The sequence below is a fragment of the Antedon mediterranea genome, chromosome 2 (assembly GCF_964355755.1).
Source record: "Antedon mediterranea chromosome 2, ecAntMedi1.1, whole genome shotgun sequence".
Lineage (NCBI taxonomy): Eukaryota > Metazoa > Echinodermata > Crinoidea > Comatulida > Antedonidae > Antedon > Antedon mediterranea.
Window position 1 is genome coordinate 4,899,226 of NC_092671.1, and position 14,060 is coordinate 4,913,285.

The following is a 14,060-nucleotide window of genomic DNA, read 5'->3' on the forward strand; positions in this document are numbered from 1 at the left end:
CGACGCATCCGTGAATTGTGTTAACGATTTTTGAAGGCTTTTTCTTTGAGGATAGTTGCGTGTTAAGCCTGTTTTCCTGTCGACGTAACGTTACGGCGAGTTGAGTTGCGTTGAATTTTCAAATCGAAGAAACCAGACATTGCGAGGATGAGGATGTTCCAATATGACTGTTATTGTAGTTGAACTGAATGTTCTCTGCAGCGATTGTTTTTTTCGTACTCCTTAAGGCAAGATCCTAAATATAACTTAACCTAACGCTATCTCTCTCTCACTATAAAGCTGCCCATGGGATTCGAATCACATACATCAACATGCAAACCATTCGACTACAGCGTTAGAATTAGTCAATTCTTACGTCATACCTCATGCTTATTTTGTCTTTAACAATTTTTTAACATTTTGTCGTGATATAATCAAATTTTTTATTTACCTTAACACACATAATTTATATATTCTGAATGTTAAATATTCTGAAGATATTATAAATATTATTATCATGTATAAATGGCGAAGATGAGAAAGTCTGTGAGAATGAACCACAACCGAGATTCGAACCCGATATTTTCTGCTTGATATTCAGATATCCTATACCACTGGGGCTTCCGTATGATATGGTTGAAATTCGATTAATATTTTAGTGTTTGCCGTATGGAAATTTTCTGAAACGGTCAGTGCCTTCAATAAAATATACGTTAGCATTGCATGAACTTTGTTAGAGTTTATAAATAACAAAATCAAATTAAATAAAATTAATGTAACAAAAATACCAATTCTAATGTCAAGTTCACTATTGACTAATAGTAATCAACGAGTAAAACAATATTCACTGAGCATGATGACGTCGCTACAAAACACAGTTCAATCAAATATTTTTTAAGACCACAATTATCAACATTAATTGCATGTTGTCATCTCTAGAGTCTTGATATAATTGGTGCTTGATTAAGTGCAGTGGTTGTCGATAGATGGGCAGTGAAGATTGGACTGTTTGTCGATTAAAAAATACTAATGTATCTGTTGATAACGCAGGTTATATAGCGTGTTTCCCACTAGATACGTAACGCATGGATGTAACGCAACGTAAGTTATTTGACCAATCAAAGGCGATGGATTATTCGAACAGTCATTGGTTAACTTGCTTGCGTTGCTTTTACGTACTTGCGTTGCGTCTAGTGGGAACCAAGCTTACGTTTATTTCATTTAAAAAAAAACAAATTGTTTCTATTTGTATATGTGTAATTTACTGACGTTGAATTATTTGTCTTGCTTTCCAGTGGCTAATCTACCTCCAGGGCATACTGCCGAGGAGGTTGGCGAACACGGAAATACTCAGGTAGTCGTTGCACGTAAGTATATTCGTTTATAATTCCCATAAATAGACTTAAGCTTGGTTCTCACTAGAAAACAAATCTGCCGCAATGCAACGTAACGACGCAACGTATTATAGACAAAGTAGTTGTAGTAAGACATGTATGAACATAACAGTAATCGTTATTATTTAGTATATAATATATATAATTATCATATAATAATACTGATACCAGCTTATTTATAATAACGAAATATAATATATTCTTCTACCAAATTATAGTAATAATATCATTAATTGAATAATTTTTATTTTGATCCACTTAACTGCATAAAGATACATATTTTGATATGCGCCTGTAATTATTGATCTTTTGTACGCGCGCGTGAAATTCATGTCTCTGTCGCGTATCATTGACGATATCAGTAACATAATCGGTATATAATTGCCTCGTATAACTTTCAACATTTCTGAACTTGCTCTGTTATGCAACACAATACATTAATGGATTTCAAAATCTAACACAAAAAAAAACTCATGGCGGCAACATTAACATGATCATATCTACTAATGTCTTATTTGACGTCATACAGTTCTCAATAATTTGTTTGAATCCGGTAATAACTTCTCTAACCGTTGATTACCGTAATATTACAACTCATTATTGTATGAGATATCTCGTACAATTCTTGTTTTTTTTAGTTGCTTCTTAGGTAAATGACAATATTTTGATCATTCGCATTTAATATGCCTATAATCTTCGAAGTACATATTCTTGGCATGAGTTTGGTATATTGATTTTTGAATTGCTGAAGATTTCTTGAGGCTGTGTTATTTAATCAGACACGATTGTTCTACTACCTAGCTAGTAGTCATCAATGAACACGCGGTATTGTTATGCATTGATTCACTACCTTCTTACGCTTTATACGTTCGTGTGGTTTTTTTCTGGATGTTATGGAGTCAATTATAGAGAAGAAAGAGGGTTACCACAATGGTATTGAGGGTACGTTATCTATATATAAATTTACGTAAGGGCAAAATTCGGTAAATCGCGCCTTACTTTTAGAATTTTTACTCGATGGTATGTAAAGTTGGTTCGTACTTTCGGTATTGATTTTAACCACCTGATGTAACCCTGTTTACTAATTAAATTAAGTTAGATAATTAGTTATTGACGATTAAAACGAATTTAGGTTCAAAGATTTGCCCCAAATAGGGGTGTTTTCCGATCGTGGTATACACTGTCTAATGGATGTCCATCTTGAAAAATACCCGCCACAAAAATGCGAGGAGGCTTCGCATTTTTCTATCTCCTCCTACGATAATTGTTTTTAATAGCTGAAAACCGGTTGAACAGTTCGAGTACAGCATCATAATGTTGAAGACAGGCCGATTTTCTTTAAAAAATACTATTTTGTTACATTTAATATACGTTTTTACAAATGTATTGATTTGTGATGAATGGAACATTCCAAATTATTTGGTTTAACCATACAGGTATAGATTTAGATTTATGGGCCTCCTTGGAGAATAAACATAAATAGTATTGCAATGCTGTACAATACTGTTAAGGTATTAACCACTTTTGATCGCAATTTGAATCGCAAATGTCTTACTGTGAGTGTTGGTACTGTTAGATGTAATATAAAAATATATACAAATAAACTTTATTACTGTGAGTGTGGGTAGGCCCTACTGTTAGATTATAAACATATAATATACAAATAAACATTCCAAATTATTTGGTTTAACCATAGAGGTATAGATTTAGATTTATGGGCCCCCTTGGAGAATAAACATAAATAGTACTGCAATGCTGTACAATACTGTTAAGGTATTAACCACTTTTGATCGCAATTTGAATAGCAAATTTCTTACTGTGAGTGTTGGTACTGTTAGATGTAATATAAAATATATACAAATAAACTTTATTACTGTGAGTGTGGGTAGGCCCTACTGTTAGATTATAAACATATAATATACAAATAAATAAACGTTATTACTGACAGTTGCTTCTCAACGTTTGTATTAATTAATAATTTAAAAATATATAAACGTCGTAGTGGTGTATCGTTACATGTACTTTACTATTTCAATCGACTATGACAGTGAGAGTTTTAACAAAGTACCGTATTAAATCGTAAATGTTTTACTGTATTTAGTGGTATATTATTTATAGGCCTATAAAACATTAAAAACAATATTTCGTTACTGAGTGGATAAGAATATATTTTAAAATGTTTCCTCTTTGTACCTATCTTCTTTCCCCATCCCTCAACCCTTAATGTTACATACAAAACACAAATTGGGTTTGTTTAAATGAGTCCGAATAAAAAAATTTGTTTCTCTCTCGGAAGTAATTCCCAGTGTGCTAATTTTGGTTGACTACATAAATCATTGTGTATATTTATTCGTTTCTGTAAACGACAATGTATTATAGTCCTGCGGTACGTACATTTGAAATCTCCATTTTTTTCTCGCTGGAAATACTGTGTATTCGAGAACCATCTGTGGGCACGACCTAGATGGTACGCGAGCGAAGCGAGCGTGCCATCTAGTTATACATAATTTGTAGTCTAGTCGTGTTGTAGATAAATGACGCTAACGCAGTTCTTATACTGATGTCTCCATGGACGTATTATTTCTATGACTACATTTGATTTTTCACCTGTCTTTTGTGAAAGTAATACCCACAATTTTTGTTCCCCAATTTTTTTTTGGTACATTTTTATAGGCATTATAGGCCTACTCTAAACGTATAAGCATGATACACTTGTTGACTTTTGTATTTTCTTGTAATTTTAAGGGAACACTGTCGTCAACAAGTTCATTTCGAGTGTTTATTTGTTATCTGTTTCCTTTTCATCTCTTTATCGACCTATTTTTCTTTTCTGATTTTTCTTTATGTTTTGATAATATCCATGATGATTTTATTTGAAATAGCAAATATAATAATAACTTTAATCAATAATAAATATGTAAAACTTTATGATAGAATACAGTACAATGGTATACAATATTTTTAATTCATTAAATATTCCCATTTTATAAATTGAATAAGCAATGATTTTCTTATCGTTTATTATTCAACCAGCATAATATACAGAGAACCAGCTAACTCTTGTATAGGCCATGACTATCTTTTTTGTACCATGCATTCGACTTCAAAATGTTAATCCTCTCTTTTAATATCATGTTGTTAATCCATTTTGCCATGATTATTTCAGTTACACAACTTTTACGCGCGCGTACAAACTATGTACAGACGATTTATTTAACTTTTTTTCTGATTTGATTTTATAAATTCAATGCTTATACAGATAAACTGCAGATTCTGACCTTTGACCTCTCATCTACCACCTTCCATGTTTATAGCCAAAATAAAACGCAATTTTACAACCGCGACGTTATATCAACTAGTCTTCTTTAATAACAATCTTTGTTAAAAAATCTTTAATTTAGATTTCAAACATGTACGGACGGAATGTTCTTGCGAACCTTCAATCGCAGTAGTCAGCATGATTCTTGTAATTATTCCATCGCGTTCTGTCAGAGTAGTTTGAATAATGTCCTGAAAGTCGGATTAAAACGAACAGTCTCAACAACAAATCCTCGACTTGATTAGAAATTCGTATTATGGGTTTGACCGTGGATTTATACCGTAGAGACCATTTATTACCATACACGAATTGTTAGTTTCTTGAGATGCGTTCAGCGTTGCGTATTATAACTAGTATGTAGTACGTTCTTTTTCCATTAAATGTGTATATTTTTGTTTCCATCTACGAAATAAATATTATAAATCACCTCAATTTCGGTAAACAATCTTGGTGATTTCCTTTTGTCTCACCATTCCACTTCAATGAACGGATTCATAAGGTATTTTCAAAGAATTATATTAATAATGATTTTTAAAAATAAACCATAATAAATTGACAAAACTATCCCCTCTTTTAATCGATTAAAACGACTTCAAAATCCACTAGATATCAACTTCAAGCCGCCGATTAAATTTTCTACATATAGGCCTAGACGCTCGGTAATTTAAGTATTATAATACGCAAACCAAATTTCCGACACTGCCATTATAACCCACAACTATACGTATCAAAACAAGTTACTCAAAACAATATTTATTCTGAATATTTAGCAATAATAATTATGTGATAATTACGGTATCTATATATAAATTATGGTTAGGCCTATAATATTAATTATTGAAATTGTTTTTTAAGAACATATCTTCGAATGTGCTACTGATTTTTCAAATTGACGTCAACGCCAATGAAAATGTTTTCAATAATTACTAAAAATTGATAAACAATAGGCCTATAATATGAAAACAACTACTATTAATAATGCTATCGTCCGTCGTGACAAACAGTGACGATAATAAGTGGCACTCGTTTAACGTCTGATTTTAATTTATATTTTAAGATAATTATAATGATATAATACATGTTAAAGTTGCCAAATGATAATAGGCCTATATACTTAGTTGGTTATTTCTTAGCAGATTTTTCACAAATCTAGGAAAAATTGCTTCCAATAGCTTTCTTCGCCAAAGTGTTCAGAAACATGTCTACCATCCAATAAACATGGTAGATATTTTGTATTGTTGTTTCGTAAAGCTCTGTCTACACTATCTAACTTTATGTGACAAAAAAAATGTGATGTGCCCATATATGGACATGATATATCATATTTAGGAATATCACTACCATATTTGGGCACATCACACTTTTTTGTCAAACTAGTTTGATAGTGTAGACAGAGCTTAAGATGTCAACGTGAAAAGAAAATAACTGTCACATGAATGTATTTGTGTGAAACATATGGCCCAACAGACTGGATGCAATTTAATGCCCTGTTACCTCTGTGGTGACATTAGCCATATTTCAGTTTAAATTCATTGCTTTTTCAACATTAGCTGAGTGTAATGTGTTATATATAAATAATTGTACGGAAATTAAACGCACATTATAAAACAGATTTCCATAAAAAGGATAAGCTTTATTTTTGTTTTGTTATAATAATGTTTTAGTTTCTTTCCCTTTAACAAACATATTTGTTTATTATCCCAACATAAATCCTCGTTTGCTGTAATCACACTGTAAGATGTATCGCGAGCAAACTTACAATCTCCATCAATTTCTTGTTGCAAAGTCGTATCATCCCATCATTGTTTGAACGCGCGCGTCGTATCCGTCATCGTTTAACGCTCGCGTCCTTTCATTTTTTAAACGCGGTGAAATGTTCATCATTGTTTGATCGCACGCGTACCATTTTCGTTATCGTTTTAATGCGCACAGCATTGTCATTATTGTTTGACCCACACGTCATTTCCATCAACATTTGAACGCCTCGTATTATTTCCATTACCATATTGAACTTCCATCGTTGTTTAGACGCGCGCATCGTTTTATTTCCATCGCAGTTTGAACAAGCACATCAATCATCGTTTAAACGTGCACGTCGTGTCATTTTCATCATCGTTTGTGAACGTGCACGTCAAATTATGTCGATCTGTGAGTTTACATCGTTTCTGAAAGCACATTTAAAAACATTCCAACTTCATGTTTTATAGAAATGTTTGCAAGTTAATTTAAATTGTCTTTTACTGTTAAATGTACATTACATTAGAGTAATCAAAAAGGTTACATCCGTCAGAATGCATCAAGTATTCTATTACTCGATTCCCCATACGACATCATAACACTTACCGTATACCTTCTTTACTTACACTTAAAAATATGAGCTTTAATTCGTAAATTTATTTGATTCTCAAATTACGTTGCAGAAACGTGATCAAGACGACACAGAGTTGTTTCTGATTGATTCAATGAGAATAGACGGTAACGTTTGAATAAACAATCGTTTAAAATTACGGAAACCCATTGGTAAATTACGGATCCGTTAGTGCGGGTCCGTTGGTAATTGGATAGCAATAAGCTTCTGTTAATGTGTCCATTGATATCAATGAGTTTAAAATTCAATGATTCTGATCTTTCTAACAGTTTTTTTGTATCCATTAGTAAGTAGTGGAGCTATAGCTTGGTGGTTAACGTGCTTGCCTTCCACAACAAATGTCTCGGTTTTAATCCTTACGTTGCATGCCAGGGCAGTAACTTACGACTCTTTCAACTCCACTTCCTAAGCCTCAATTAAGACTTAGTTTATAAGCACGATAAATTATAAAATATTTGATCCATCCTGTATTGGAAAATTAAATTTAGTGTCTATTCTTTAGTTAATTTATTCCCTTTTCTGTGTTGAGTCTAAATTATAATTTCTCTTTAAAAGTGTGAAACCTGAAGTATGACCTTTTTATCATTAAAACGTCGACCTGTTTATCAAAGTAAAATTAGACCGTTGTTGGACTAACTGACAAATCCTCATCAAAGAGACAAATTAAAACGATGTTACTTAGGCCTGAACGGTTCTTCAGTGAGTTTGTCACTACACGTGTTTAAAATTGTTAGCATATTTGGCTAGTTCATTAGGCGAATATAAGGAAGTTAGCAAAAGACTTGTATCAACATATTGTTTGCTTTTGAAACAGAATCAATCAAACATGGCGGACACAATTTAATTAAAGTTGCAACAGCCGATTTATATACAGCACACTGAAAAAAGCACTGCTACTAAATAAACAATAATAAAGTAAATAAGTTCAAAAGAGGTTACCAAACATCAATATAAATTATTTAAAAAGCGCGTACAAAATATGTTCCATTTCCATCATTAAGTAAACACGCGGTGCATTCCATTTTCATCAGTGTTTAAACGCGCGCGTAAAAGCACATGTACATGTCCATCATCGGCGCTTCAACGCGCGATTCAAATACCATACCTCTTCGATGTGACGAATTATTACAATAAAATAATTGTTTAAAAGGGTACGGTATACTAGCAATTAGTTTTACTTTACTTCTACTTTACTAGTTTTTTATTGTTATGTCTTACTGATTATATAGGAAAAATCATGGATTCATATCAGCCGAAATAGGTATACTAATTACCATAAATGACAAATGAATTTCTTGTTGTATTACGAACAGACTAACTATAACTGCCGAGTGTTACAATGTGACTAAACATTTATTGCTATATAAATATTCTCTTACTTTAATTTAATACCGTTATATCATTCGAGGAAAATAGACCGTTATGTAACACGACTATAGTATAGGCTAGTTACAGTTAATTTTAGATTACAAAACGTGGATCAATGTAAACATTTTATTACGCCATGAATATTCACTTTTAATTTAATACCGTTATCGCATTCAGTTGAAATTGACCTTTATGTAACAAGACTATTTAAGAGGATAGTTACAGTTGAATTTAGATTACAATGAGGATACTATCTACTAAAACTAAAGTTAATGCCTTCTCTTAAAGGAGAAGTCGTCTCCAAAATCTTCCCATGACATAAGTAGGCGCATGCGTACTTAATTGTAGTACATTTACGTGTCTGAAAACACCAATCACTCTCAATATCGCATACGTATTATGTAATCAACACGAAGAGACGCAAATTTAACGCGCGCGTACAAATACTGGAAATTTTCAAATATTTGATGTCACAGACAAATAGCAAATGATAAATTTAATTCTATGTCGTCTACAAGATGAAATATTTTCCATTTTAACTTTCTGTGTTTATAAAAATAAAGTCAAACACAGACTAGGACTTGTTAAAAAATGTCCATGGTTAATGTTCACTGCGGAGTTAGAAGATATAATCAATTGTGAGTTTTTAATAAATAAAGAAAAGGCAAAAAAAATGTGGTCAGATATGGACCGTAACAATTTAGCAAGGTATAAAATTAACGTTTATAAAATTGATATTTAGGTAAAGTAAAATATAACTTGCCTGAAAGAGATAAAAAGAGTTATAAAATTAAGAATTCTGTGGTAAATTATACGTACATTATTGTTAAGGATTGAAAAACGTGTAAAGAGTGTATAACATAGAGGAATTTTTTTGTACTGAAAGTTAGTTAATGTCAATTATATTGTATTGTATCATTACATTACTCATGTGCTCAATGTACTCATTGTAAACGAACATTTTATTGATGAAGAAATAAAAGTGGGTCGATCCTACATAAGACAAAAAAAAAACAATGTTTTTGTTTGTTTTTTTTGTCAAAATATCTCTGTAATCCAATTCTTTGCAGAAATTCACTTTTAATTATAATAATTATTAATTATTTTTCAATTAAATTATTTTATTGTTTTTGTACGTATTTTATTTAAAATAATGCTTGCAGTCGTTGTGTTTGTAAACCAGGATATACTGTGATATGGTCAAAAGTACATCTATAACCGGTAAACTCTATATAAATATAACTGTTAATTTGAAGTGACATTACAATCCACATAGGAAAGAACACGATACATGGAATAAACACGAATTGTCGCGTGATCACGCGATAGATAAAGTTGAAAGTTATTACTGGATGGTAATTAATGATCTGGAAAAAAAATAAATATGCATTTATAATTTGGGAAGGAACTAACTGCGTTGATTCGATAATTGCGTTACAACAAAGTACAACTCTTGATTCCATCGAACTATTTAATCTTTCGCATACATAGCTTTTCTTGTAATAAAAAATAATAAGATGTTCACATTTGTAGACCTACATATGTGAAACTTATCTCATGGGATTGTTTATGAACATGTTACATTATTTAATGGTTATTGAAGATGTCAAAATTAGCGCAAAATAAGACTGTACTCATGTGTATATACAGGTGTAAATCTCAAAAACCCGTGAGACAAACTTGTTATATTATTCATTTATGAATTTTTTTGTTGACGCGCGATATCCTCCTGTCTATATAGCCTAGGTATTTTTTGTTGTTGCAGAATGAAGCAAACATCATGAATTAGAGCGAAGCAAATATGCATAATTCATTTATAAGGATACAGTAAAACTACACTATTATTTAATGGAAAATTTTCGAATTGTTTTCATATGGTTTTATATGAACTATCGTACGTATTTATTACTGGTTTAAGGTAAAGAATTGTATACAGAAAATGGAAAAGTATCGTTTTAAAGAATGTAACATAATGGAAGAATTGTTTAATTTTAATTTTTTGGTTATCGAGATATTATCAAGTGAGTTCGAGTTTTGTCTGGAAACACGAATGTGTATAAAATAACAAATAATGCATCCATAAAACCTTATCTACACTATCAAACTTTATGTGACAAAAAAATGTGATGTACCCATATATGGTAGTGATATGCCAAATATAGTAGTGATATGATATCATCATGTTCATATATGGGCACATCACATTTATTTGTCACAAAGTGTAGACATCTTTAGGAGAAAAAATATCTTGCTGTGGGCCATTAATGTCCTTTGCCAAAAGTTGATAGTCCCTCATGTATAACATGATATAATTCGATCAAACGGTGTCATGTTGGAGATAGGTAGTCAGTAGAAAGGTAGTATAGTGAGGATACAAGAACCTGTATGATGTCATTGTGTTTCTAGACATAACTGTACGGTAGCTTACCTCATTCAACCTTGGCTGTATTTAGTAAAATCATCAGTCAGAATCAGAACTTACACCATGTTTTCTTTTCTAATCATTGACGTCCACTTCAATTAACGTTACTTCGATTAAGTTTACTTTTCATTGATTGCTGAATCAATCTGAGTTGAATTCACTGTGTGGTATTTATTTCGCGAAATATGAACTCTCAAACATGGTAATAATTATATTAATGACAGTTGAAATTATCAACCGTTTTCGTTGAATATCGTGTTAAAATTTAAAGCAAAACTTGTTTAAATACCACCTTTGTAAAGAATTGATGGAAACAATTGTGAAACTCTCAAAGGAAAATTGTAATTTTAAAAAAGAATTCCTAAAATTGAAAGAAAATAAATCTGATAATCATCAAATGAATTAGAGAAAACAAGTTCTTTAAAATTTAAGAAAGTGTTGATTGATAACATTCATGAATTCGCGAAATTGAAAAAAAAAACACACCTTTTTTCTGATTTAGCATTAAAAGAAATGACAAAACATAATTTGTTGATGAGAACATTGCGCATTAAATGTTTGGTTGTTATTGCACATATATATTAATGAAGATACCTCGCTGTTCATTACTCACAATGTAGATTGTTGTTTGCTGACAATTACTGATTTAATCGCCTGTGATACATGGCTTTGTTTCTTCAAGATATCTTACGTTATTGATATATTTCCTGTTAATACATTCACGATGTAGGTTTATTGCTTTTAACATCATGATTACTGTCATCGGACAAAGATGCATGTTGTATCTATTTTTTAGAGTAAAACGAAATGTGACGTCACAGTCGGTGATTTTTATTAATCAAACTTTAAAAATAAGTTATGTGATTTTATGAAAGCTTTTTGGCTAAATTAATAGTCTCGTAAATTTAGGATCTTTAAAGAGCGGTGTGTACGCGGCGTACACTGAACTGAGCCGCCATTTAGGCTGAGCCGCCGTTGCGTAGGTTGCGGTGCGTTGCGTCGCTAGTGGCAACCAAGCTTAAGTATTCGAATATATAGGCCTACATAATGATTGTTTTTCTCCCGCGCGCGGTGTTCATTCATATTTTTTAATTAAACATTAAACCACCATAAATTCTTCTATATCCTCGCATACATCTGAACAAATTGGTTTTTTTTCTGTGCAGAATTTATTGAATTTCATTTTAAAGTACGTTACATGTTTCTTATAGCATGTAATTGTACGTCGTATCCGATTTGGATTGTACAAAACAGTCGATTAAAGTACAACTAAATTCAGGTGTTTTAAATAATGATGGTTTTCCTCAGTCGTTCAATTGATGCGAGGAAACGTTGAAATGTGTTTCGGAAATTAAACGGTTTATTACCTGAATGCTGAATGTGTGTACCATAATGTAAATTAATTTTCTCATTATCAAGCGTTTTTCAGACCCTAAATCTATAAACTACAGTATATAATCCCTATTAAGGGGATATCTTTGGGACAAAAAAAACGTGTTCCCTTAATATGTTTGTTTTGTTTTACATTTCGATTTTAGATTATTCATTTAAACAATTATAATTTGTTTTATGTAGTGACAACTAGTTACATTGCTTCAAGGTAAAATGCCATCAAAAATAATACAGCATATAGTCCAGTAAAATATCACCTTCACCATTGCATAACGTTAGTAGTCAACGAGATTCTCACCGTAGGTTCTAAACATTATGTAAAGATCATTTATTGATGTTGCGTCGCGTAAAAGTTGGGATTTGTGGAGAAAATGAAGTTTTTATACGCAGTTTTTGCTTCCTTTCGTCGTGGTTTGTTTTCATCGAAAAATGACGTCATGGGGCATAAGTGAATGACACGCCATTGTCGACATTTGCGTTCGTATTAAAAAGTGAATTTTAAATGTACGAATATGGTATTAATTATCTGTATTACATTGTATTATTATGTATCGCATATATAACAAGTCATTTTGATAAAAAATAAGTCAAATAAATATGAAAAACAAAAGAAAATTGTGATTTTTGCATGTCATCTAAAGTGACCTTCCATACAATGTGATAGCGCCCTCTATAAGTATTGATACACTCGAACTTCAAACTGCAAGCTTTTTGTTGTTATATTCATTCATTCAGAAATACAATTTAAGGAAGGAATCGAATCAAGGGCATTATTACTTGGTTTACTATATATTTATGATGTTTTCCCCAAAAATAATTACCAGTATGTACATTTTGCGAATTGTAGATGTACCGGCGGTATGAAATTAAAAAAAGCTGTTTACGCGGTCTGTAGCCTAACGATATCATAATAATTATATGTATAAAATAATTGTTACTTTTTTCTGATAAATCAGTATGAATAATAATGTTTACTTAGCGCTGCTTTAAGCACCATATTTAAAAAAAAGAAACAAATTGATTTAAGCTTACTTTTTGTCACGTTTTCGGTAATTAATCGTCTTCTTCGCTCTCACTATCTGATTCGTCACTGTTCTCATCATCCGATTCTGTTGGAAGAGGCCCCAGCAAATCGTTATCGCCAACGCACCATCCGTTATTGTCTTGAGGTTTTGGCAACTCTTAAATCGGCGTTAGTGCGAGCTTCCAGATCACGACTTGATAGTTCGATCGTGCGTCGTATATGTTGATGCAAGCATCTACGCGACGGTGGAAAGTTAGCTAAATCAATGTTTTTTAACACTGATTATCCGTCTTTTTCCTTGCATTTCCTGCGAAGAAAGTAAAATCTAAGTTCATCGGTACTCCTTGATTTCGATCGAGATCCAGCGATGTTTTTTTTTTATATTGTTACATTTTGTTTCGTCCATTATTGCAAAAGTCCTATTCGATACAGGCAGTGGCAGGAATTGACGAATAACCAATCTCACAGTTTAGCCACTGAAATCACCCCAAGTCGATGTAATGCCATTCTAGGGCTGCATGCGTTCACAAAGTGCAGCACGACCAGCGCTTTCAAGGGAAAAGGAAAATTAAAGGCCATTAAACTTGTCGAAAAATATCCAAAATTTGAAGAGGTTTTCAAGAAAGTAGGAGAAAGTTGGAAAGGAGAAGAAGAGTTAATGTTGGAACTGGAATAGTTCACGTGCCTGTTATTATATGGATTCCGTTCGAAAGCAAGGCGTAGGCCTACCGATGAACTTAGATTTGACTTTTTTCGCAGGAAATGCAAGAAAAAAAAACCGGAATAATCAGTGT

At 32.0% G+C, this 14,060-nt stretch overlaps 1 protein-coding gene across 1 annotated transcript in view; it reads left to right on the forward strand.

The window, feature by feature from the left end:
• The window catches only part of LOC140040135 (dual specificity calcium/calmodulin-dependent 3',5'-cyclic nucleotide phosphodiesterase 1A-like), a 41,416-nt gene that overhangs the window by 2,594 nt on the left and 24,762 nt on the right, over positions 1–14,060 (forward strand). The window contains exon 2 of the mRNA XM_072085831.1: positions 1,275–1,346. Coding sequence (XP_071941932.1) covers positions 1,275–1,346 — 72 coding nt within the window. The remainder of the gene's footprint in view (positions 1–1,274; positions 1,347–14,060) is intronic.